The sequence below is a fragment of the Triplophysa rosa genome, linkage group LG2, assembly GCF_024868665.1.
Source record: "Triplophysa rosa linkage group LG2, Trosa_1v2, whole genome shotgun sequence".
Lineage (NCBI taxonomy): Eukaryota > Metazoa > Chordata > Actinopteri > Cypriniformes > Nemacheilidae > Triplophysa > Triplophysa rosa.
The window spans coordinates 29256998-29284810 of NC_079891.1; the positions used below are offsets into that span (position 1 = coordinate 29256998).

Genomic DNA, 27813 nt, shown 5'->3' on the forward strand with positions numbered 1-27813 from the left:
AGGGCTAGTTTTGTCAAGCAGATCTGGCAACCCTGCTTGGCAGGCCGTGCCATGTAAATTAGCCAACCAACCGGTCAGATTGGTTATGAAAAAAGACCTTATTCGTCACAATATGTGTGCTTATTTATTTAGTCTATATATAACATATACGGATATACAACATATATTAAAAAGCAGTTTCCGATATAATTGAAGCAAATTACGAAATATGTTAGCCTATAAATTTACAGGGCGATCATAGTACAACAGGTTAGCTATAGATCCATGTTATGTACATATTTTGTTGGTTTACAAGGTTTTAAAAGATAAAATGATTTATCTGATATTTATCTATAGAAGGAGTCTACATATATCAGAGATCCACACCCCTAAGGCTCGTGTCTAACCTTACAGGTTTTCACAAAGTGGGCGGTGAGAAATCAAAAGCGCCACATTTCTCCAGACTTGCCCTCCTCCCATTATCTCCAGTCTGAAACCCTGAACTGGAAAGATGAAGCGCTTATTAAAGTTACTCGAAGTGCGGTACGCATTCCTTCCCATCCGATGAATGAAAGCGCGGATTTGACCTCTTGTCGGGATTAACCATCGATTCTACAAATAAAAGGAAACTTTCATTTGTGCAGGTGAGGTGCTTTCCTCTTGATAACTTTTGTGACTGTAGAGACTGCACTTATTCGTAATAGCGAAAAGCAAACTTTTGTGTATTTAATAGAATTATTCGAAACGTTACGTTCTTGATTTACTGGTCCATCCTAAAAAAAAAGATATGTTCAGACTTATATCTCTCTGTACTGAATATTATTATTTGACCTAGTTTTAAACAGCTTCCTCTTCCCATTTCACCCGATATCTCCAAATCGGAGTGTTGTTTGTATACACACTGAGTGTGTTTGCCATGCACAGATCTGCTACGTAAGATTATTCTTTCTCTCATTTCGCAAAATTGGGATTTTACAGTCATTGCATGAGATCACACTTGTGGCTGAACTGTCAGCAGCTCTGGAAACTCTTTGGATCACTTTTTCCCACAACCTCGTGCATTAGGACAGACACCACCAGTTAGTACAGCTGTTAAACTCCTTAGAGAGACTTGGTGACATTTAGAAGGAAGTCTAAATCTTCCTCTGGGGTCATCTTTCATTTCCAACTCTTATCTAGAAATGATAAAATTGTCTTTCTCTATCTGTCTTATTTCTCATTAGCTCAGTTGTTTGCCTGCTCTGATGCACCATCCAGTTCCCAAAGTGTTGGACTCCAATGTTACCATTGGTTATCAAACCCCTTCAACGCTCTGCTTTCACTCTTTCTAGTGATAATGGTGTGTATTGGAGTGAAATCTTATTGGAGTCAGGCCAGATCCGCTTCTGTAGACAGTATTTGTATAGTGCTTGTCAGGGGCAGCAACGGTGACAGTGGGGGTTTGTGTTGGATTTTCCACCACCCCGCTTAAGCAAACATGGGCAAACGGAAACCTCCACACCAAGCAGAGCACAGTTTAGGGAAATATGGACCAAGCTCTCTTCAGTATCTTTGTTGAGTCTTGTTAACTAACGTAAGACAATGTTTGTAATGTTAGAGATTCAAGAGAAGTAGGTTTAGTGTATAGATGTTTGTGATTCATCAGAGGAAACTACTAGAGAAGATGTCGTGCTTTTGAAACGTCTCAGACGTGTCTGAACAGGACCTGTGCTGGTTAATCCTGGAGATGAGCTCAGTTGTATAGACCTGGAAAAAGAGTGGCCCGGAAGCACATCAGATTGCCATTTTATGGGTCTGTGTTTAAAATAACAGTTAACAAAATAAAAAATGTCAAATTCTTATTTTCTCACCCTCGTGTTGTTCCCAACATTCTACTGTTTTGCAGAATCATACGCAACTCATTTCCATATAATCAAAACATGATTTTGATGTCATCTATATATGTTTTAAAGCTGTATTGACAGGGAGTGGCGGGTTCCAAAAAAAAAAAAAAACTATTAGTAGCATTCTTTAAAAATCCTAATTTTGTGTTACACATGCAGAACAAAGTCATGTGAGTTTGAAATGACTCGAGTAAACAATGATAGTAAAGCGAATTATTAGTTTAAGCATTAAACGCAACATCAGCACTAGAGGTTCTTTGATGTCGTCATTGGTTTATCATTGTTGCCTCAGAGTCAGGAGTTGAGATTTGGTAATTGGATGGACAGAGGAATTTCCCCTTGAACTGGGAGAGAATGGGAGAGAGGCACTATGAGTCATGTCTGTTCTGGGCAATGAGGGAATAAGTTTATTATTGGGATAAAATCCCACAATGCATTGTAGCGTGTGGACAATGGGTTTAGAGTGTGGGTGTGTATATTAGGTGGGTGGGATGGGGATTCAGAATGAATATAGTGGTGTGTTTTTCTTTAGCTGTTTAGCTGGGGTATCTTGGTTCAAAACGTGGGACATTGTGTGAAATGTGCAACAAAATATATTACTTGCATAAAAAAGTAATCGGCACAAAGAGAAAATGTGAATTATTTAAATGTTTTAGATTCATAGTACTTCTGCAGTTTACTTCTCAAAAACTTTCCGAAATCGCATACTGTGACAGTACGTACTGAATTTGAATAAGTACCTACCCATCGGCCGTTAAAACAGTACGTTCAATATAGTATGAGTGGGAGTAGTATGAATACATTTCGGACATACTGTATCCGCCATGTTTTATGGTCATGTGACCCATATGCTCTTTGACCTATGACGTATTAACAACAACCTACTCGTGAGCGTTGATAAAAACATAATTTAGTCACGAGAAATTAATTTATTGGCACTTACATTAAAAACAGACTTCCGCCTTAAAGTTTCCGCTATATTTATTTGATTTACTTTTGAAATTTGACCGTTACTCAGCTCCCGTGGCATCATGGGATAGATAAGTGTCCATCCGATTCCACACTTGCGAATCTCGGCGGAAGTAGTAGACCATCCGGGTATTTCTCGCCTACTGTTTTTTGCATACTGAGGTTTCGGATTCATGACTCATACTCATTTTCGCCTACTATATAGTATTGAAGTAGGCGATTTCAGACGCAGCCTATGTCTCACCTGCATACTCTGTTATTAAACAAGCAAAACCCGGAGTGACTGCAGAAAGAGACTTGAGGAATCCCGAGGTTAATCCAGAATTTGGGAAACAATTATAATCTGAAACTAAAAAAGGGCAGGGTTGGAATCAAGAAACCAGGATAAGCAAACCCAGTTACACAGTAGACAGACTATTCAGAACTGCATGTAGCCTGAGGTGATTTCACAATAAGCGGGTTTTCTGACATTGTTCAGTATTCAGTGTGTGTTGTTTTAACATGGGTTTTTATTATTTTCTCCTGCTCTGTTTGGGCACCTGTAGGCACTGACACTTCTCTGCTCTCCTGAGGAGGAATCTGTTATTTGGAAAACAGCACGCAAGATACAAGACAATGAGTGAAGCAAGTACTATATATTCTGTAATAGTAATATTTCTGTATTCATTCTTGTGTGCAGCTGACACTGCAAAGTTTAAAGGTGCTGTGTGTGTAATAATTAGGAGGATCCACTGCCAGAAATGCAATATAATATGCATAACTATGTCTTCCTTACATAATGAACATAATGTCTTCTGTCTACATACACATCTATCTTCCATGTCCCCTTACATGGAATTCACCATGTTATTTCGACTGTAGCCCTAAACAGACAAACTGCTCTACAGAGCGCGTGTCGTAAATACGTAATCTCCTTCGGCAAAGAAGCGAAAACGTGACAACAGCTTAGTCTTTGAGAGCTGCCGTAGTGCTTCGAAAGGGAAGGGGAGGAGTGAGCCGTTGGTTGCAGTTCTCAACCTCACCGCTAGATGCCGCTAAAATCTCCACATTGCTCCTTTAAGGGACTCTGATGAGTTATTTTATCTACACAGAACTATAATCGTTTTAGGCAATGTGGCATACTTTAGTACGGCTTTTATATGGTATTAAACAGAATGTAGACATTGCACAGATCTTATAAAGATAGATTTAATTAAAATCAATGTGTGTGAATATATTGCTTACAGTTTGTTGGTTAGTAGAGAGTATTTTACATTTACTCATTTGGCAGATGCTTTTACCCAAAGCTACTGTAAAAAAAACTGTATTGAAAAGTAGTTTGGCAAATATGACCCTGGTACGACTAGAACCCTCAGCTGCAAACGCTGATGCCTAAATGACCATTAGGCCACTTGGCCTCATTTTTAAAGTTTAAACTAAACAGTTTTAATGTGTGTATATCTGTATATTTACAAATGACTACTGGTAGAATGTGCCATTTTATGCAAGATATCTTTTTCCACATGTGAACATTACAAATGATGCTACAAAATTGTTTCCAGACCAAGCAAAAATTGACCACAAGACTAAATGGTTCTAAACTATATGCCTTCAGTAACATGTTTGGTATTGAGTTTTCTGTTGGTGTGGAGATGCACACCATCTCCACACCAACTCTTGTGCTCTTACCATCTCCACACTCTTACCATCTCCACACCAACTTTTACGCTCTTACGAAAACTCTGTTTTCTCTTACGCATAAGCAGCTTGAGACACAATGAAAAAGAAAGGTCACTCTGAGAACAATTAATACCATATCAGGGTTGTTTCTTGCTCAAAATGAGACGGAGGTGGTGCCATCCTGATCTTGTACACACACATATGTAGGCCTACCGTACCTTTAAGTGGCTTAACCAAAGTGACTTTGAATTTGACATATTAAAAGTTCTAATAAAATTAGATAAAAATGAATATTATTAAGTTATATACTTTTATTCAACCAAACAGAAATGTTTTTTTTTATCATTTCAACTAACTTTTCAGCCCACAATAGCCAACTGAATTAACCAGTCTTTCTAAATGAGCAAAGCTCATTCACATCTTGCATTCTCTGTGGTTCACTTTAAATGATTCAATGATCTCTTATATTCGCTAGTGACTGAAAAGTTCAATAGTTTAAATGAATCTGTTCAAATGAGTCATTCGTGTGCGAGTCGTTCTGAACGCAATGTGCGTTCATACTGGCGAACTCGCTGTGTACAGTATACGCTGATTCAACGATCCAACTGCACAGCTAAAGACATTACAATGATGTACGTCATGTTATTTTAATAAATTTTAAGAAATTAAACGTACTTGCATGCAAAACAAACAGCCGTGAAACACAGGCTGGCTCTTGTTCTGCAACTCTTTTTAGCGCCTCAGTGTGCTGATAACGAAACAGCGCCTCCACTGTGGCGTAATGTCGCAACTGCAGTTACAAATGACAGTCTGTTAAATGCACGCAGCATTTCTTGTGAAGACTCGCAACATAATTTTGGCGAGAGCCTGAGGCGGCACGACATTTGACGGAGGCGGCCGCCTCCAATTTCTCTATGCAGGAAAAACCCTGCATATGAAAGTTTGTGACTTAGGTCTAGCTTAGTACTGTATCTTAGTTTGACTGGCTTTACCAGCAGGGTGAAATGATTTTGAGAGTGTTAGCACTAAAATGCATCTCCACAGAAATATTTCTTAGATTTTATACATTTCCATTATATTTATTATTTCTATAAATATTTGATTGTCTGCTTGTTTAATGCCATGTTTTCTGTACAGTTGCTTTTAAAGAATTCAAATAAAAAAGACTATAAAAATAAATTTGACTAGTACTAAAAACTATATTAATCTCCATATTCAAGCCAGATGTTGTTTCTTGTCCTCTTACTCTCTCTTGACTTTCAAGCAGGGTTTCTCTGCTGCCACTCTACTAAAGCGCTATCGTCTGGCTACAACAGAGTCAAACTCGATCTCCTCGCCTCCTGGGACTGCTGCACAGGACTGCACAGGTAAGGACCCTTCAGCAGATGAAGATCCCAATTTTCCCATGTCTTCTCTTGCCGAACTACTGGAGAATGAGGATGGCTCACCGCCATCCCAGGATTCGCCGCAGGATCCAGGACGACCAGGGCAAAATCTTGACTCGAAGCAGAACATGCGGATAAGGTTCCCTGGGGCCTTTAAAAAGGGGGTTCCTAATCCCATGGACCTCCTGGAGTCCACCATCTCTGAGTATCCAGTGGCACCTGGACCAAAGAAGGCACCTATGGATTCTCTGTTTGACTACGGCACGTATAGGGAGGTCAACAACCAGAAGAAACGCAGAAAGAAGCTGCCACGGGGGTGAGAGATGATAGCTTTTTTACACATGCATACACGGTATATGAAAATATAATATATATATCCAGCTACACAGTTGTTCAAAAGATGTTTTTTCTTTACATCTTATCTGACAGTAAGGAAAAAGGTGCATGATGCCCCTGCCTGTGTCACGGCATCCTTTACTTTGCGTTTAACTTGACCTTGAAGAATGTTAAAACACAGATAGATACATTGTTTACTGAATGACACAGTGCAGACCTCTTGCTATGTAGCTGTGGTAATATCTCTTTATAGAAGTGTCGGGCAGTGGAACGTTTTCATAGATTGTAACGATTTGTATATGTTATGTTCTGTGCAACAGACAGTCTACAAATGATTTAATTCTCTTGTGAATATGCACAGTAGGGCATCTGAATGTCTGCCGTTGTTTCCATGCATGCTTTTGGAGCAATGTTTATGCTGGAGTTGGTTAGACCGCTTAGATTCCCAGTATATTATGACCTGTGAACTATTATTGTACACCTGACATACAGTGAGTTCAGTCTGGGGATCTTCAAGTCAGTTAGGGTGGTTCTTTAAAACAGGTTTTAACTTTGTGCATTAAAAAATGCCAGTGGACATGGACAAGTTTAGGTAACACAATTTACAACTAAATATAGTGAAAAGGACAGTACTCTCGGTCAGTAGTCTGAGAACGTTTTCTAAAAAAAGTTATGATGCAGTCATGTCTTTCTAATTATCTGCGTTAATAAACACAAACTTGAAATGAAAATGAATGCGGTTGTGGTTTTGGAACACATTTGCCCCATTTCACAAACAAGGCTTAACCTAGTCCCAGACTAAAATACAAGTTTGTGCTGTCTTAACTGAAAATAACTTGCGATGACAAATCCTAAAACATGTTTTTACTATGGCATTTTTATATAATCTGCTTAATTATCATAATTTAATTAAGGCCCAGTCCTGGCTTAAGCTAAACCCTGTCTGTGAAACCGGGCCATTAAGATTTATCTGAAGATAATGTAAACTTATTATATTCACCCCCACAGGAAGGCAGAGATTGAGATGTCATGTGATGAGGGATCCCCAGAGCCCGCAGTTCTGAAAGTCTTCAACCGCGGGCTACTGTTTGATGCTGTATCGCGAGCAGACCCGAGAGCTCTGGACGGTCTCCTGCCGTATCTAACGTCGCAAGAAAAGAGGCTCACGGATGAAGAGTTCAAAGGTGCATTCTGGGAAGGGTTTAGTCTGTGAGCTAGGTTCCAGCAAAGTGCAGTGAGGTATATGTCAGTAGCGTGTCTGTGTTTTGGGTGTAGGTTTTAATTTTGGGTTTGCTGCCCAAAATATAGTACTCACTGAAAAATGTATTAGTTTAATAAAATAATTTGTTTAAATTATATTCATTATGTACTTAAAAAGATCATCAAATACAACCCTTTTCTTTAGAGGAATGAGAAGAATGTTTTCACTGCTCTTTTCCCAACCAATAAAAGTAAATGGTGACTGAGGCTATCAATACCTACATTTACCTAACATAGAAGAAAAGAGGTACTTGTAAACATAAAAGAGGGTCGTTTTGTGTTAAGTAATTTAGTAATATCCAAAATGAGTCATTTTTAGATTTAGTAATTTTCAAAATAATGCTTAAATCTTTTAATTAAATAGTCAAAACACTCCTGTTTTAAAAGGATCTGGGTCATGTCCCTATTATCCTTTGTTACCATATCTTTATTTCCTCATGTTTAACATTTTTTTAGGCTGATATTGTGCCCATTTCATGTATTGGAGGAAATTCTATTTTATTTTAGTGTGACACTGTGAGGTGGAGTCCAAACTCCTCTTCCTGTCTCAAAGACTCAAATGAACTTTTAACAGTGAGCAGTAAGAAATCGCAGCAAACCGTCACAAATAGAGAGTGAAAAATTCAAGGGGGATCAGAGACGGACAACTAAGTTTCTCAGGCCAAATGTAAACACAGGAAGAGGTCTCACTTGACCCCTCGCCTGAGTGAAGCGGATCGAGTTTTAGAAACTGGAAGAGCAATACGTTTTTAAGCAACGTATCAAAGGGACAGTTCACCCAAAAATAGAAATTCTGTCATCATTTACTCGCCCTCAATCTGTATAAATGTCTTTGTTCTGATGACCACAGAGAAAGATATTTGGAAGAATGCTTGTAACCAAACCATTCTTGGCCACCATTGACTACCATAGTAGGAAAAATAACAATGTAGTCAAAAGTGCCCCAGAACTGTTTACTTTTCAGCATTCTTCAAAATATCGTCTTTTGTGTCCAACAGAACAAAGAAATGTATTAAGCAAATTTTCCTACTTTGGTAGTTAATGGTGGCCCAGAACTGTTTGGTTACAAGCCTTCTTCCAAATTTTTTTCTCTGTGTTCATCAGAACAAAGACATTTCTACAGATTTGGAACAACTTGAGTAAATGAAGGCAGAATTTTCATTTTTGTGTGAACTGTTCCTTTAAGAAACCACTCTGAACTGTATAGCAACACCCTGGCAACCACCCATTACACTTTAGTATTGTGTGTGTTTAAAGTTTTCTTTTAAACGTCTTCTAATAATCTGTTGTTAACAGATTATGTTTATTGTATTTCTTTTAGAGCCCTCTACTGGAAAAACATGTCTACCAAAAGCTCTCCTGAACCTGCAGAATGGACAGAATGACACCATCCCTGTATTAGTGGACATTGCAGAACAGACAGGAAACCTGCGAGAGTTCATCAACACGCCCTTCAGAGATGTATATTACAGAGGTGAGACGTCCAAACCTTAAACACACAAACCAGATTCTCAGCTCGTAGCCAGAGCTTGAATTTGGTCAAATGTGGAGTTTCACATTTGTGCTTCTGACTGAACTCAGTGTTTAAGAAGTTTCCTCAGAGCTGTCGTTCAGTTGCCTGTGGTCTCCACCCTGAGCAGCACAAAGAGTCCTTACAAACGCTGTTCCTCTGTGGCCTGTTTGTGTTTAGGACTGGACGCAAGCCATTTCATTTCGACAGTGCCACACCCATTGCAATATTTCGCAACTTTCCTTGCCTTCAGATGCATTAATGTTGCGAAAACAGATGTCACACCTGTAGCCTGTGGGTAAAAGCGGGTGCTGAGACATTGATCATTGACGCCCACGTGAATGACATCCTTTTGTGACACAAGCTGCTCTTGCGTCTTGTCGCTCCTCTCCCCATCTCTATTTCTGTATCAATAAAAATATAAAGCATAAAGGCCAAAATGATCAAATAAATGCGTTATGGCCATAGACTCAATTATTCAAAATAACCAAAACCAAATATTAATGATTAATTTAAGTATTTGTCAGGTTTGTGATGTGAAGTATGATACCATTTTTAGTTTTTGTTTTGCATCTATATTGGGAAGTTACATGTCTTGCAATACACGCTAGATGTACTGCAGACTTTGCGTAGTCTATCTTTCTTTTAAATGTCCACAGGATGCAGTCGCTCACAAATCGGTTCCATTAGTTTGGCAGTGTTGCTTCCAGACCTCGAGGCAGGAAAGCGTATATGTCAGGCTACGTCTGCCTGTCAACAGATTTCCTTTGGAGACACAAAGCCAAAACACATACAAATGAACTAAACAACTCAAATTAAGTCAAGATCATCCCCATTGTTCTCAGCACATTTAAGTAAAACAGTTCTCTTGAGTCAGACTTTCTTTATTACGTCATTAAATTTGATTACAAATGAATAGATGTTAGTGTTAACAATGTTAGTTAAACATTAGTCTGTTTGTATACATTTTAGAAAATAAAAAATCTTTTAATAAAGGAACAAGGTGGACCCACATTGCTCAGCAGTGGCCACTTGTTTGCAGATGATTTATGCGTGTTGTTCATACACATGAAGGTAGTAGTAAGTACACATGACATTATTGTTTAGTTTATGCGCACATGTGCACACAGGGCGCTGCTTTGTTCAAACAAATAACATATACGGGTCACGTCTAAACATCAGTGTGAACAGTCGAGGCAAAACGATCTAATAGATGCAAAAATCAAAGCTGAAACATTTCACTAAAATTTCACTCATCTACAGTATTGTAAGAACAAAAGATCGTTCGAATGTATCCAAGCTCTATCTACTTATTTTCATGTTGCTTTACATCCTCTAAGATAAATTTACAGTATCTAATAATATTGTGCTGTTTCCTGCTGCTCTGTGAGATAAGATATAGATATAATTTTTCCTGTAGTGTGCCAGAACTGTAGTGTAGTGTGTTTTAATCATTGTAGTTAGTTCATTTTATGTTGTTGGTACAGGCATCTTTATTCAGAATGAAAATGTGGCATGTCCGCAGGTCAGACTGCACTGCATATTGCTATCGAGCGCCGATGCAAACAGTATGTGGAGCTTCTGGTAGAGAAGGAGGCCGATGTTTATGCCCAGGCCAGAGGACGATTCTTCCAGCCTAGAGAAGAGGGTGGATATTTCTACTTTGGTAAGTTTGTTGATAATAATTTTGATTTTGGTGAATGTTTCAGCAATTATTGTTTGAGAAAAATCTTTTTTAAATTTTGTGTTAGCAATTTTTGTTTTATTTGTGTTTTTTTTATTGTGGGATGATTTTGCACTTCATATCAAAAGCACGTCCAGTCAAATACTAACATTTTTATAAACTAGTTTGAGACATCTGGTTTAATAATAAGAGATTAACCTCATTACAACACTCACCCCAGTCTTTCATCCCAAAGCTGTCACGGTTCTGCCTTCTTGTTTCTGAACTTCTAGTCGTGTGGCAGGATCGGGACAGAGCCCTTAGGTTTTATGTGAGAAAGCCATGAGTTGTTTATGTTTTTACTTCTCATGTGCTTTCTTGTGTCTTGTCATTGGCCCCCGCCACTCTCGTTTCATGTATTGCTTCCCTGCCGTGTCTAATGTTTCCCACCTGCCCTTTGTCATTATCCCTCGTTTGTCTTGCCTTTAAAATGCCCTCATGTTTCTTTGTCCTGTGCTCGTGGATTGTGTATGTACTTGCGTTCAGTGTTCGTGTTCTTCACCTTGTCCGTGGATTGAGTTTTGTGTTTACCCTGCCGTGGTTTTGTGTGAGACGTTTGGTCGAGTTCTTGTTGACTATTTTTAGTTCTTGTTCTGCCCCCATTGTGGTAAGTTTTTGTTTCATGTTTTGGTATCTTAGTTCTGTTCCTGTTTTACACCCCCTCGTGGGTTTTGTTTTGTGTTTTGAATTAATAACGTTTTTGTTAACCCCTTCTACCCCGCCTGCCTGCAATTGGGTTCTTCAGCCACGCTATTCCTGACAAAAGCTATGTGTGGGAAGCTCCCTTTCCTGTTTTATCAGCTATTTGCCTTTATACCATCACAGTTTTTGAAAAGATCAAGACATAACATTTTTTTTATTTCAAGAGGCATTCAGGAGGGGTAGCCTAGCTTACACGGGTTTGCCCATGAATAACCAATATTTGGGCACATGAGATTTTGGAAAACCATACTATTCCCATGGCAACATCAGGCGATTTTCTTTTTTCCTTATGGGTTGGCAAAAGTGAGGAGTGTTACACAATTTGTGCTTTCATGAAATGTTTAGCTGTGAGCAAAACTGTTTGTGGAGCTTTGAAGAACATCAACAAGACGTTACGTCATAAATAAAACAAGTGTGACGGTACCAAGGATGTAAGAGAGTTAAAGGAGCCTCTGTTTGCAACAGAAAACAGTCAAAGGGCATGTACTATATTTGGGAGACTGTGTAAGAGTCATTTTGGTGTCTGAGCTAAGGTCCCTCTGCTTCTACCTGAACATGTTCTGCCCTTTGTTGATAAGAGTATGTTACTACAACTCTATCAGTCTACAACCCTGAAATAATATAGTCGCAAGCAGCAATTATTTGGGTCAGACAAGGTCAAGCAAGTTCAGACAAATAAGTAAAAGTTCCTTATTTGGAAAGTATTAAAGAACAGATGCTGTGAATAAAATAGATACTTCTGTTGATGTTAAATCTGTTGTAGAGTTCAGAGGTTTTCTGTGGGTGTAGCGCCCTCTATTGACATATTTCAGCATGCTTCCTCAGAATGCATACTGTCCTGTATAAAAGGTTTTCTCATGGACATTGAGCTCACATGATGTAGACCAATTTGTCATTATTGGCCCCACCAAAAATTATATTTGCTCATATCTGCTGAATGACTCAACCAACCAATTTTTTTTAAATATTTGTTTGTCAGCACTGTCTTTGGACGATATATGCCACAATTCATGTGAATCTGGGCCTAAAGTCCCTTTTGATAAGCTTGCAGTCGAATTCATAGTATATGAGACCGGTTTGATCAGTCTAAAAGCTTTTGTCAATTTCTTTTTGTGAGCATCCCTAGATTTTTGCTATATACAAAATCTCATGTAAATCAGAAGCGTCGAACAGGAGGATTTCGAAAAATTAAATATTTTAATGAAGAAATAAAAAACACAGTGTAATGGTTATAAGGTCATGGGTTCAGTCCCCAGGAAACAAAACATGTTCCTTGAATGGGCTGTAAGAAACTTTAAATATAAAAGCATCTGCCATTTATGCATAAATGTAAATGTAAACATTGGGAAGTTTGCCTTCAAGGCTCCATGTCTTGGTCAAAAAGCCTAAAACAAAATATGGAACAAGGGGTGTCACAATATAACAGTATTGACAATAATTGTGACACTAAAAACCACAATATCGATCAATATGGTATTAATTCTAATTATAATTCCGTGAATAATTTAGCAACCATTTATAATTTTGCTTTAAGAGTAATGACGGTTACAAACCATGCCTCACTACACTTGTATTTTAAGTGTGATTCATTGGCCAAAAAAAGAAGAAACAAAAAAGGAAAAGATAAATGTATTCTTTAAAAACAACATTTCTATAGGTATCGTGATAATATTGTTATTCTGAATTTCTTTTGACATGATAATCATGTAGTAAAAATCTGGTATTGTGACAGCTATATATGGAATGCAAACTTTTTAGGACTCAATCAATTTCTAGTAAATAAAATTTGATTCTGGTCTACATTTTTCTTATTGAAGATTGCTTCTTTAAAAAATATATTTGAAAATACAATGGATAATGCAGTTTGCTTTAACTTTAAGACTTTAGTTGATCCTTCGTGCTGGAGTTTTACGTCAATAGTTCATAAAACAATTACGATTCTCTGAACAAACAAAGAATTTGAATTCTCTTTTTAATTCTCCTCAACCTCATTTACATCCGCACATTTTAAATCACAAAACAAGACATCTGCTGTGGAGCTGATTGAAAGGTGCAAAACTATTTTAATATAATCCGGGGATGACAGAACAGGATTATCTTTTCTGGTGTCCTGCCAGGAGTCTCCATCTCTCCTTTATTCACCTGTAAATGATTTTCATTTGTATTAGACACGGCTGTCAGCGTTTAATCCCCTCTGATCTGAGCGCGAAGCTTCTCGGTGACGTGATCTCAAACCCGAGCTCGCTGACAGCTAATGTGATTTAGCAGTCACGCTAACCGCTCTCTGAGCGCATGCAAATCAATGAGAGCGAAGCGTTTCTATAAGAAGTGACATGAAAATAATCTGTCACCCCTGGCAACAGCTCACTCTCAGCTTGCTGTTTGGATTTCCTGTTTGCCAAGAGTTCTCGTGAGACGACCAATAATTGAGTACTGGATACCAATGGTGACATTTAGATCAAAGCGTATTTGTTCTGCGAGCCCAGCGCAAGAGTGATTGATTTTAGTCTGTAATTGTATTTTCTCATTGTGGTATTTAGTTAGGGAAACTAGGGAAATGATGGATTAAAGGAACATCTGGAGTATGGGGTCTAATAGCTGGACAGAAATCCCAAAAAAGGAACCCTTACAAAATTAAATATATGGGAAAATATAAAGCAATTTATTACATAACACATTTCCATATATTAGAACCAAGTGCTTTATATTATATTTCGTATTCCAATACATGAAAAGCTGCAATTCCTTATGTATTGTTCAATATATTGTATTATTGTAAAATGTTAACAATGTATTATCCTATGTGTGACCATGGACCACAAAACCAGTCATAATTCGCATGGGTGTAGAGAATGTGAAGCTGACGTCACGCCTTATGTTGCATGTTGCAGTGGCGCCGCCATCTTGGGAGGATCTTACTCCACTTTTATTATTGTTTTGATATGTACAGTTACTTGTTTTGTTTAAAAAATGGAGAAATCGAAAGTGAAAAAACCATGGGCTTTTCCTGAATGACTCTGCGTAATGCTATTGCAGTTTTTAACGCAGCAAGACCGACCTACCATAGTTATATTTTCTAATCAAACAAGAAAAGCAAAACACTGTATTGAACGCACAAGCAGCCATCCTCCCAAGATGGCGCAACATTCAACATGGTGTGAGGTAGCTTCATATTTTCTATATTTGTAGCAATAGCCAACAAAACGATGGGTCTCATTCACTAATAATTGCATAGATTTTTTGTATTTACACGCACATTTGAACTTCTCATGAAAACGTTCCGCCTAATTCACAACACGTGCGTACGCACATGAATTTGTTCTTAACCTCATCGTAATGTTAATGAATTTGGAGTATTCTAAATGAGCGGCCGCTTGCACGAGTTTAGTCATTTGCATAAAACACACCCAGTCCATCTACATATAAGGGCTTTCCACCTAAAAAAATCTTTTCTTTACCACCTGTCGTCACTTAAGTCGAAGATACTCCAGGCAACCCCATGTCATGCCGTCTACAGATGTGCTCTTGCAAGTAATTCCAAGTGAGAGTTCTCAAAATCAGTTCATACACAATAAAACACCTTTTATACAGACACGCAGTTTACAGAGTTCTCGTTAGCCGGCTGTAAAAGCGCTGTTATTCAGAGAAACCTTGCAGCTCGACCTATAGTCTAACACAGCTTTTCTTACTCTTTCACTGTATATGAATTAAGTTAAAAACTGCACATTTTAGATTGGCCTTTTATTGTAACCAGCCTAAGGCACACCTGTGCAATAATCATGCTGTCTAATCAGCATCTTGATATGCTACACCTGTGAGGTGGATGGATTATCTCGGCAAAGGAGAAGTGCTAATATCAAACATAAATTTTGTCATTTTGTCTTAGAGAGAGAGAGACTGGTGATTTTTATTTGCGAACGTGTGCTTTCAGCTGTTTTAGTGAAACATAATTTGTTCGTGAAATAGTTTGTACGCAGGTTTCAAGCACAAATTTGTGCGTACGCATGCTTAATGAATGAGACCCAATGTATAGTTTTCTTTTAAGCCAAAAATCATTAGGATATTAAGTAAAGATCATGTTCCATATTCAATTTTCTACTGTAAATATATAAAAACTTGAGTGATTGCAGCAAAATCGCAAACAAAAATTTCCAGAAACACGCCTACAAACATCGCTCGCTTCTGCCTGCTCTATAGGAGTTACCCACTCAAGTTTGGTATCTATGTAAAGCTTAGAATTTCTGCTTTCGGGTTCATCTACTCTCCACAACATTAAATCAACATTACAATCATTAAAGCGTTAAGCCAATAGAGAGCGTTAAAGGTCTAGAGTGGGATTTATAGCGGCCACTAGCGGTGAGTTTGAGAATTGCAACCCCTCCCTTTCGAAACACAATGGTGGCCACCACAGTACAAAAAGATGTCGTCTGCTGCGTCATCGTGACTCAGGGAAGAGATCATGAGGGCATTAGAAATACTGTAGAAAGAGCAATGTCTTATTTATTACATAAAATAAAGTTTCTGTGGATTTTAAGTATAAAAAGAAGGCTAAAAGTCAGGCAGGAGCTAGGACCTGCGTTAATATTATAAAGACTTTCCAGAAGAGATGCGTTAGGACCCGCGGTTACGTTACTAAGTCTTTTAGCAGAGATACTCCGATATCTATGGAGATACTTTCCAGCAGAGAGACGTTGGAGAGAAAGATTGTCTAAAAATCACCCCCGAGGAGGTTGCTTTGATTCGGATCAGTATGTGAGTAACATTGGTTTTTCTGTTTGTTAGAACCAAGATATGTTGTTGTTGTAATATTAGCGTCATTGTTTATCTGGAACCAGTGTGCTGCTTGTATTATACTCGTGTCGTCTTCGCTTATTTTATACATTTGCATTTTTATTTGTGTGGTCTAAGCTATGATAAAGCTAAGCAATTCATGCTTGCATTGCACAGTACGTTTGTGGGCAGAGCTATGTAACAGTATATAGCAACGCTGTTAAAGGCGTTTGATCTGACAGCAAGATAGCAGTTAGGAGTAAGTTAGTAGACGTTTTCCCCCCTTTGTAAAGTCAGGGACAACCGGACTACGTACCGCAGTGTAGAGGGAGAGGAAGAGGAAACATGCTTTGTAGAGCTGTTTGTCGGTTTAGGGCTACTGTACAAGACATGGTGGCGCAACACGGCGAATTCAATGTATGTAGGCCCGCTCTGTATGTAGATAGAAATAGCTTATTCTAAGGCAATACAAACATAACGGTTCATTACGGGTCTTTATACACCTCTGAAGAAATAGTTTTTGTATATTATATTGCATTTCTGTCAATAGATCCTCCTAAAAATCCCACATTGCGCCTTTAAAACAAACCTGTTTCTTCTTAGCAATGACTCCTACAGTGCCTCTGATGGACATCTTTAAAGATGATATTCTCAATATTTACATTTTGCACCCTCAGATTCCAGATTTTCAAATAGTTTTGTCTCGGCCAAATATTATCCTATCTTAACAAACCATACATCAACGGAAAGCTTATTTATTCAGCTTTCAGATGATGTATCAATTTCAATTTCGAAAATAGGCCCCTATTTGTGGACACATATATTTTCAAATATATAATAAATGATTTAATATATTGACATATAATATACAAGACAATATAGCATAGCTGATCGCAGTGTGTTTTGGATGCTGTTCTTAAAGCTAATAAAAAAACAAGCAGTTTTCTATCGTCCTCAATCCACCAGCACTGACAAGCTTACATTGTTTTTCCTCATTGCTCAGGTGAGCTTCCCCTCTCCCTCGCAGCCTGTACCAACCAACCAGACATGGTGCATTACCTGACTGAGAACAGCCACAAAAAAGCAGATCTGCGTAGGCAGGACTCAAGGGGAAACAGTGTGCTCCACGCCCTGGTCCATATCGCAGACAACACCCGGGACAACACGAGATTTGTCACCAAGATGTACGACTTGCTGCTCATTAAATGCTGCAAACTCTACCCAGATTGCAACCTGGAGAATATACTGAACAATGACGGCATGTCTCCTCTCATGATGGCCGCCAAGCTGGGAAAAATCGGGGTAGGAGCCCACCTTCACTTTGAAAACTTGCATTAGAAATCTTCCAAATTAAAAATCTGTAATCATATACAGTACTTACCCTGTTGTCATTTTAAACCTGTGTGATTTTCTTTCTTCTGCAAAACACAAAAGAAGAAACTTTGAACCGACGGTTTTCTGAACATTTTTCTAAATATCTTATTTTGTGTTCTGCAGAAGGTTTGAAATGACAAGAGGGCATGTAAATAATGACAGAATTTTCATTTTGAAGGCTAACTGTCCCTTTAATGTTTTTCTCTACAGGTGTTTCAACACATCATTCGGAGAGAGATTAAAGATGAGGAGGCCCGTCATCTCTCTCGGAAGTTTAAAGACTGGGCTTATGGACCCGTGTACTCTAATCTCTATGATCTTTCTTCTCTGGATACCTGCGGAGAGGAAGTCTCTGTTCTGGAGATACTTGTCTACAACAGCAAGATTGAGGTGAACGTGTGAAATTTTTTTTTTTTTTCATTTTCTACTTCAAAATTTCAGATTAAAGGCTTTGTGTTGAGTAATGTATCCTATGGAAAGATTTTGCGGACTAAATTAAAAATGGTTTGCTAACTGCATTTGCAAATGCGTTTTCTATTTGTTCGTGTCAAAATTGTGACATAATTCAAACTCAAATGCAAACCGTTTGCATTTGCATTTACGCGAACGTACAATGTCTGCCAAATTTCAAAAGGAAAAGCAAAGTCTATTTGCAAATGAATTACCTGTGTCTTACGAGTTACGACCCTGCCATATTTAAATCGCAATAGCAATTCCCCATATGCTATCTCACTTCCTCTGGCGTCTCGTATTAAGCCTGCCAAAACTCAAATGAAATCGCAAATCTCTTGGCATTTGCGTTTCCCCTGAATTGTACAGAAACCTGTCAATCAATGGCGGGGTGGAATCAATGGGTGGGCTTATTCAGTGGGGCGTGTTTGTATCGGGAAGCGACATCATTCACCGTCGACTGGAACTTAAGGAGATACCATAGGAAAGTGATACAGCTAAACACATTGGGAGTGAAGTTAACGCTTGCTGTTTTGTAAACTATTACAACTGCACTCACAATCGGCGTTGAAAACCATGCAGTTTTCAGTTTTATTTGTTTGGAAATAACTCTCGCTGGAACTCTGGGCTCAGAGCGGCATCACTTAGCATGTGTTCAATTTGTATGAATAAACAGCATCCTGTATTATCATTGTTGTTCATTATGCATATAACAAGTTAATAATAAATTACAGAAGTACATGAATTCTACATCTCTGTGAGACAAAGACAAACTTGTGCTCCAGTGTTTTAGTGAGTTTGCTGGACACAGAAGTAGCTGTCATCTACAAATTACTGGATGGAGATGTTGCTGTATTTAAACATTAATTTAATTTCCGAACGGCCTTTTCAACAACATGTGCAGTAAATGAGCCCATCAGGTGATGCACCAACCTGAGAAATTAATGTAGTTATGATGAATCCACACTGCTTCAATATGACTTATTGGTAGCTCATTGATATCACCAGACCACTGTTTGTGTTCATCTGTTTATCGAGCCCATTGAACTTCTTTAAATTATACTTGTTAAGTACCGCAACTGTGATTCATTGTAAAGATTTTCTCTATATGAAACTTTACAACTGATCCTCGTTTGTTCCATTATTGTTATTTTGGCTTTTAGCTGTAGCTGAATCCCTTTTAGCCACAACCGGTGTCGCCCTGACAGTGTCACCTTGGTGTTGGACTGACTGCCACCACTGTAACGGTGAATGACGTTACTTCCCAAACACGCCCCGTTGAATAAGCCCACCCCCACCATTGATTGACAGGTTTCTGTACAAGTCAGAGGAAACGCAAATGCAAAGGGATTTGGGATTTCATTTGAGTTTTGGCAGGTTTAATACGCGACGCCAGAGGAAGTGAAATAGCATATGGGGAATTGCTATTGCGATTTAATTATGGCAGGGTCGTAACTCGTAAAACAGAGGTAATTCATTTGCAAATAGACTTTGCTTTTCCTTTTGAAATTTGGCAGACATTGTACGTTCGCGTAAATGCAAATGCAAACCGTTTGCATTTGCGTTTGAATTATGTCACAATTTTGACACGAACAAATAGAAAACGCATTTGCAAATGCAGTTTGCAATTCCTTTCTAATTTAGTCCACAAAATCACTCCATAGTATCCTAAATTTGTGCTGATGGTTGTTAAAGGACATTTATGGATTCATCAAAAATTTAAATACAGCCAAAAATCAATAACCAAAGACTGCAAAGAGTGACCACCTTAGTGTTGCAAACTCTCTGAAGTGTTTCATTATTTCTCCTTTCAGAATCGCCATGAGATGCTGGCAGTGGAGCCCATTAATGAGTTGCTGAGGGCCAAGTGGCAGAAATTTGCTGCCGTCACCTTCTACATCAGTGTGTTTTCCTACCTTGTCACTATGATCATCTTCACTCTTGTGGCTTACTATCGCCCATCAGTGGGAAAAGTGAGTACAGCCTAGTTTTTTTTAAGCAAGCTCCCTCATTTTTCTCTGAGTGGTCCATCTCATTCTATTAGAATTACTGGTATTTATGTTTATTGTGTCAATACAGAGTTGATCTCTAATCATTTTGTCTCTCCACAGCCCCCTTACTCCTATAACACTACAGACGACAAACTACGTTTGGCGGGGGAGCTCATAACTGTGGCCTCTGGGCTCTTTTTCTTCATAACAAACGTAAGCCATGCGTACACAACGACCCAATATTTCCAATACAAGATCATCCCATTATCCTATAAGAACACTGTTGCACCCAAATTCACCTTCATACACTTTCCGATTTCCTCTGCAGTATCTTCCCTCTTCATCTATAGCGATACATACTGTATCTTGAGCAGCGTTTCTTGGTTTTCTCCCCTGATTTTTAGATTAAGGACCTTTTCCTGAAGAAGTGCCCGGGGGTGAATTCTTTATTTATTGATGGATCCTTTCAACTGCTCTAGTAAGACATTCGGTCCCGTTCTTTGTGTGTTCCTTCGCTCTCCATGTCTTTCCCTAAGGCGATTTTCTCCCCCTTTTAATTGAGCCGTCTAATTAATTGCACAACTTCGTTCTAGGCATGTTTTAATAGTTAATCTCATTGCATAAAAGCAACGCTACTTATGCGAAGATGAGTGCAGTTCGCCAACATGTTTATGTTAATTATAATTAATACGTGGCATTTTTGAACCAGTGAGGCATTTCAAATGGAAAAAGCAAGTCTAACATATTGTAGCTTAGCAACGGAGTCAAAGATTAACTCAGTGAAACACTTTCTGTAACCTTCGTAGTTAACAAGTGTATGAAGATTCCCAAAAGCCATCATCATTTTAGTCGTCAGTATTGAGCTGATCATTAGTCAGTTTACTTGATCAGCTATAGTCATTTTATTAATTGTGACTCTTCCCTTCTGTTTGATAGCTTCATCTACTCTCTGCTGGTTCTGGTATCTGCAGCGCTGTATCTGTCAGGAATCGAGGCCTACCTGTCTGTGATGGTATTTGCTCTCGCGCTGGGTTGGATGAACACCCTGTATTTTACCAGAGGCTTTAAACTCACTGGAACCTACAGCATCATGATTCAGAAGGTACAACGTTCCTTATATTCAAGGACTTTATCTTTCTCCAAACAAGCTATAACATTCAATCTTAGTTACTGTGTTCCACTGTTATAGTCATATAAGATTGCCATTGTGATTCAAATGATTTTGTTCTAGTTCCTCTGACAGCAGCTTGCTGACTGACTTGTTTGAAAGGGGTACATTTGGTGGCAGCTTTGACGTGTTTGAAAGCTATAAACTCAAAATAACTGAAAATATGCTGCTCTTTGATTTAAACCTAATAAATGTCATTTTGATTTCTTCAAACTTTGATTCAAATTTTGTGAGATATACAGTACAGGTTAGGGATGCACCGATACCATTTTTTAAAGACCGAGTACGAGTACCGATACTTTTTTTCTGGTACTCGCCGATACCGATACCTATAACCGATGCCTGTATAATGTACAATAATGTTAATAAACCAGTATCTTACTGGTACATTGTTTTTCTTTTGTTTTTAGGTCTACTTAAATTTAAGTACTATTTTTAAATTAAGTTCAATTTTTTATGATAAGTACCACAATTTTACTAGCACATTTACTTCAGTTTGCTAAAGTAAACAATATACTCTGTGGTTGAATTATAAAAAATTCAAGGGGGATGGTGTGGTAAAATGTGAGTGTATTATAACTTGTTCAAGTCAAGCGGACTTTTATTTTGACGGGACGCCGCAAAGAGCGTTTGTTTAAGTTAACCGGTCATTTATTTTGACGGATCGCCGCAAATGGTGTTTGTTATGAGTTCATGTCCTCGTGCAGTGAAACGCTGGCGTTGAAGGTTTCACAAGCACATAGCACAATGCGTTCAGGTTCAGTACACGCAACCGCACCACTCTTTCACACACAGTCATGCAAAACAAGCAGAATACATATTTAAACATTAATATTTTGTTAGCTGTTACATTAGCTGTTAGCGGTTCAGCGATAATTTCTTGTTAGGAAATGCCTGGATTCCTCGATTCCGTCCGCGTTTTCCGCATTGCGGAAATCATAGGGCTCTATGTATGTCACGTGAGGTATCGGTCTTTGGTATCGGTGTGTCATTACGAGTACGAGTACATGAGCTTGGTATCGGGCCGATACCCGATACTGGTATCGGTGCATCCCTAGCACAGGTGTTTTTTGAAACGGGAAATAATGGTTGCATTTTTGATTATCGCATCTATCTGAAATTTTTCAACTTGCGCGGAGGACGCATGCGCGTCTTTGCATTGACTTTGTGTGTAATTTGCTCGCGCAAATCGCTTAATTCGCGTTTGGTGTGAACCAGAGCCGTTGCATATAAGAGTTAGGCCCCGGTCACACTAGCCTTTTTGCTCCATTGACTTCCATTCATACGCACGCAAATGCGACAGACCGGAAACGCAAGCCCATCCGAAGATATTTCGCTGCGTAGCAAAGTTCAAGTTTGGTGATCTCTGACCTCCGAATTTTGTGTCACGTGAATGCGTGAGACCAATAGAAGATCAAAACGTCACAATGTGACCTCGAGGTACAGAAATGTAAAAGATGGAGGAATCGCTCCTGCCCATTTTTGCAGCACCGTCCAAATGAATTTCACATGGTCAAAGTCTAGTCTGACCGCGGAATTACGACACACGGTCTCGCCGCGGCGTGGTTCATGGAGCGCCACGTTCCAAACAAATCCATGCTATCAACCTTTTTAAATGGACTTTAGCGGGACAGACAACCGCAACTGTTTTTGCATAAATTTTGCTAAATATTAGCAGACTGTGTACACTTATTACTATGTTGTAGGGGTGTGACGAGACACTGTGAGTGTCGTAACTCTCATATTCAACGGCTCTGGTGTGAACGCAGCTTTCTTGATCAAAAACAACTTGCAATGACATCTTAAAATATATCAATGCGATTGTTTTGTCTCGAAATCCACACAGTATTTTTTTTTGTAAAGTATGCTTTCAAAAGCAACATATACTGTATATCCTAATATAACCAAGGCCTAGTCCTGGCTAATCCCTGTCAAAAGTAAAAAGTACTAGATTTCAATGTACTTAAGTTAAAGGTAAACAAAATGTAAATAAATATATTTATGAAATGTGGTGGCATAAACAGTATGATATATGCTTTATAATGTAGTGAAGTACAGATCAACTTTACTTAAGCAGAGTAAAAATACTAAAATACTGTCCACCTCTGTTTAAAGGGATACTTCTCCCAAAAATGAAAATTCTGTCATCATTTACTCACCTTCGAGTTGTTCCAAATGTGTATACATTTCTTTGTTCTGATAAACACAGATAATGATATTTGGAATAATGCTTGTAACCAAACAGATCTCAACACCCATTGACTACCATAGTAGGAAACATTACTTTATCATTTGTTCTGTTGAACATAAAAGAAGACATTTTGAAGAATGTAGGACAGCAAACAGTTCTGGGGCACTTTTGACCACCATTGTTTTTTTCCTCCTATGGGAGTCAATGGGTGTTGAGATCTGTTTGGTTACAAGCATTATTCCAAATATCTTTCTCTGTGTTCATCAGAACAAAGAAATGTATCCACATTTGGAACAACTCGAAGGTGAGTAAATGATGACAGAATTTTCATTTTTGGGTGAAGTATCACTTTAATGCACTTAAAGCGTAAATCTTTAGTATCACTTGTTGTGTTTTCAACATTACTAGCGTGAAAATGACCTCAAAGCTACTAAAAGCAACAAAACTTTCTGTAGGATGAGTTTATAAAAAACTGGAAACTACAGTATATTATCCTGTTTGTTATGTTGGACACATGACTCCATAGTTAAGCGTAACTAGCTGCTATTTTTAGTGATAACTGCTGGGAACTACATCAAACTCATTGAATAATGAAAATGCTTGCCTGTCAGCTTCCTTTCCATATTGTAAGTGTAATCGAGATATCATTATACTTAACCTTCAATTTGGATATTTTGTTCAGATTCTCATTAAAGATTTGTTCCGGTTCCTGCTGGTGTATGTGCTCTTCATGATTGGCTACGCATCAGGTATTGCTTGCAATTTTTTAAATCTCATTTCATTAATAGGCTAGCAGCCCCCATCACAAACTACCCCGTCTGTGCTGTTGAGGGGCAATATGATCCTGTTTGACCTTTAAAACTGATTTACTTGGAGCGAAAAAATGAAAATAATTAAAACGATCGCTTACCCAGTCAGTTTTTTGTACGTAATAAAGAGAGCCACATTAGTTGATTTGCAAATAGCCATATTGTTCTTACTATGCTAAGTATTTATTGCCTCTCATCATTTCAACAGCGTTAGTTTCTCTGCTGACCATCTGCCCGGAGGAGGAGACGTGTAAGGATTCCTGCCCCAAATACCCAGAATGCCGAGACTCAAACACCTTCAGTGAATTTCTGCTGGACCTGTTTAAGCTGACTATCGGCATAGGAGAGCTGGATGACATGCTTAAAGGTGCACAGTATCCTGGTGTCTTCCTCGTTCTCCTGGTCACATACATCATTCTCACCTTCGTCCTGTTACTCAACATGTTAATCGCTTTGATGGGGGAGACGGTGGGTCAGGTGTCCAAAGAGAGCAAGAAGATCTGGAAACTGCAGGTGAGAGAGATATAGATGGTGGAATATCTCCAAGTGTCTTTGAATGCATGTCTTTGGTGGGTGGGGTTTCATTTAAAAGGGGGTGTGCTTAAATATGTTTGTTACTTTGTTTTGGTTTTATATCAGTGGGCAACCACTATACTGGACATCGAGCGTTCCTTCCCTGTGTGTCTGCGGAGGTCTTTTCGGGTTGGAGAGATGGTTACTTTGGGCAAGAGCTTTGATGGAACACCAGACAAACGCTGGTGCTTCAGGTACAGCTACAACCCCTCTATCCATTATTAAATCACGGCCGAACCATTCCTATTACTTACCGGAGATATGGATTTAACTTGTTCGTGTTGTAGAGTCGATGAGGTGAAGTGGTCCCATTGGAATCAAAATCTGGGCATTATAAATGAGGATCCCGGCCAGAAGGACTATTATGAACACACACAGGGAGGGCGGGGCCTTCGAAGAGGTTTGTAACGTACACGTATGTTAAAACGCTTATTCAAAGAATCATCTAACAAACATGATTTTTCTCTATCGCAACAACAGATCGCTGGTCGACGGTCGTGCCAAGAGTGGTTGAACTGAGCAGGAGCCCCCGAGATCATATTGTAGAGATGGAGCCTCTCACAGGCCGACACAGACATAAATCAGAAAGCTAAAGCAGCACAATGATGTGTTTTATTAAAGCTGCCAATGTTTTTATTCATATTAGAACAGCCATATATATCATTTTTAAAGGGTCCTTTTTTAAAACCATTTTTTACAATGATCATGTATTATGTATATATGGACCCATGAGACACTCAGGGACAATCTGTTTTGTTGATCATGGAGTGTGCAATAGATTGTATAAACTGAGACCTTGTTTAAATTATTTAGATGCAGAAATCAGAACAAACAGTGCCTCTGATCTGGGTATCGGCATCTACAATACTCATGTCTACCGTACTTTCTGCTGACAAGTGACAAATCTCGGCATTGTTTTATGGATGAAGTGGAAAAGGTTACATTGTAATCAATAATCATGTCAGGTTACCTCAGTTTAAAAGGTGCATTGCCATAATCACAACATTCATTTTATGAAATATCATATTATAATGCTTTTGTGTTATATTGCCCAGCCATAATGGAAAAGAATCATATATGTTTTGGAGTTGGCCTTTGGCATTGTTTTGTAATAAAGGTCATGCAGAAACAGATGTGGCCCTCACAACAGGAGTGTACACAATGCCAGACTTCAGTAATATGCTATTTTCACCTCAGTATGCTGGCAGTAGTGTGACACTGGACTTAATGAGTGTGATGTTGGTAATGACTTAAAGTGAAGCGGTGTTTCACTTGTAATTCAGAAAAAACATGACAAGGGAGAAAGCATCCAACTTTTTACTTTCATTTTCTTGTTTTATGTATTTATGATATGCTGTTTTTTTACAAAGACGAAGACATTGTCTGTGTGCCTTTGCCTTTTTAAAAGAAACTGACTATTTTATTACGTTTTCATTTTTTTATATTGTGATTTAGTGGATTAAGAATAGACTGGAATCGGGCTGTGAGTCCCTTTGTTTACAGGCCTATGGTCATTTTCAAATATCCTTTATATTTGATCTGAAGTTTTTTTAAAGCATTGAATATATTCGGTAGAAGAGGGATGTATAAGAATAGACGGTAATATATTCTTTAGAGCAAAATGTATCTTGCCAATATGTTAGATATTTGGTGCTGCTGTTAAGAACTATTTTTATGTCCTGTATTGACACACATGGAGTTTTTGTTAAATAAAAAGATACACTAACCATTTTATTTTCAAAGTATTCAGATTTATAATGATATGTTTGGTATTTTAAATTTATATAAAAACAATATGAATCTGCTCATCTTAAAGGAACTGTTCACCCAAAAATGAAAATTCTGTCATCATTCACTCACCCTCGAGTTGTTCCAAATCTGTATAAATTTCTTTGTTCTGATGAACAAAGATATTTGGACGAATGCTTGTAACCAAACAGTTCTTGGCTACCATAGTAGGAAAAATTGTTTTATAAATTTCTTTGTTCTGTTGAACACAAAAGAAGATATTTTTTCAATGTGGCCAAGAACTGTTTCTCTGTGTTCATCAGAACAGAACAAAGAAATTTATACAGATTTGGAACAACTCAAAGGTGAGTAAATGATGACAGAATTTGTATTTTTGTGTCAACTGTCCCTTTAAGAATGTAATGGTATTTTATTAGTTGTCAGACCTCTTTATGTAATCACATAAGCTGCATTATCATGATCATAATGAGTCTTAGCATGACTGGTCTACTGATTCAGCCTTTTGTGCAAGCCTCTCAGCATGCTTGTCACTTCACAAAAACACTTTGTCAGAGTTTGTTAGTGCTTTAGTTCGATGCAATTTTACAGACTCATGGGACTTGCACAGTAAGGGCAGGGACCGTCACCCTGGAGCAACATGGAGTTAAGGGTGGAGCACCATGGGGTTGTGCCCAAGGGCACAAAGCTGATAAGATGCCAAGAATAACTCGACAGTGGCATGATCGCCCTAAATTACAGCTCAAACTTTTTTATTTCAGCAACTCTATCTCTAAAAAGTGAATCGTGTACCTGTTACCAAATATAGGCTATAATAGACCTGTTAACACATCATAGAGAGGTTAGCTACAATCCACACAATGTGTAAGATGAAGACAATGAAATGATCAGTCTAAAAATACCGTTAAACATTTACTGCAAGGTTTGTTCACTGAAAACATGTTTCGTTGACACATAACTGTGAAAAATTGCTTTATCGTAGTAAAAGTGCAAATATATAGTTAAACAAATGGTTAAATATATAGTTATTGTTGTGAGACCACATCAAATGTGTGGTTGCTGCTTTTACTACAAATACCATAGTTAAACTATGATTATAAAACGGTCAGTTCTGGTCCTTGATTCTGATTGGCTGAGCGGAGTTCTAAACCGTTATAAAATACCTCAATATATAACGGCTGACCGCACTCCGCTTCGCGTCGTGCCACAACGCCCTTAACTGTTATACAATGCACTGTAACCCACTGCTTCTTGGGGCTTATTGATTTATTACTGTAGCACCATGTTATTTTCGTATGATTTTGTTGGTCAACATGGTTAATTTAGGTAAGAATA

At 38.3% G+C, this 27813-nt stretch overlaps 1 protein-coding gene across 5 annotated transcripts; it reads left to right on the forward strand.

The window, feature by feature from the left end:
- Positions 1-445: 445 nt before the first annotated feature.
- trpv4 (transient receptor potential cation channel, subfamily V, member 4) lies at positions 446-26462 on the forward strand. Of its 5 annotated transcripts, none has more exons than XM_057320114.1 (17): positions 446-623; positions 3377-3473; positions 5755-6191; positions 7220-7395; positions 8793-8945; positions 10507-10647; positions 17180-17478; positions 17761-17940; positions 19815-19973; positions 20112-20204; positions 20396-20469; positions 20928-21093; positions 24033-24099; positions 24368-24672; positions 24799-24926; positions 25020-25132; positions 25213-26462. In XM_057320114.1, exons 2-17 carry the CDS (start codon positions 3447-3449, stop codon positions 25323-25325), a joined length of 2631 nt encoding a protein of 876 aa, XP_057176097.1. In that variant the 5' UTR covers positions 446-623; positions 3377-3446; the 3' UTR covers positions 25326-26462. The 5 variants fall into 5 exon arrangements, with proteins under 5 accessions (XP_057176097.1, XP_057176106.1, XP_057176133.1 ...); XM_057320123.1 differs by having other exon boundaries at positions 5758-6191; XM_057320150.1 differs by having other exon boundaries at positions 3377-3459.
- Positions 26463-27813: the final 1351 nt, after the last annotated feature.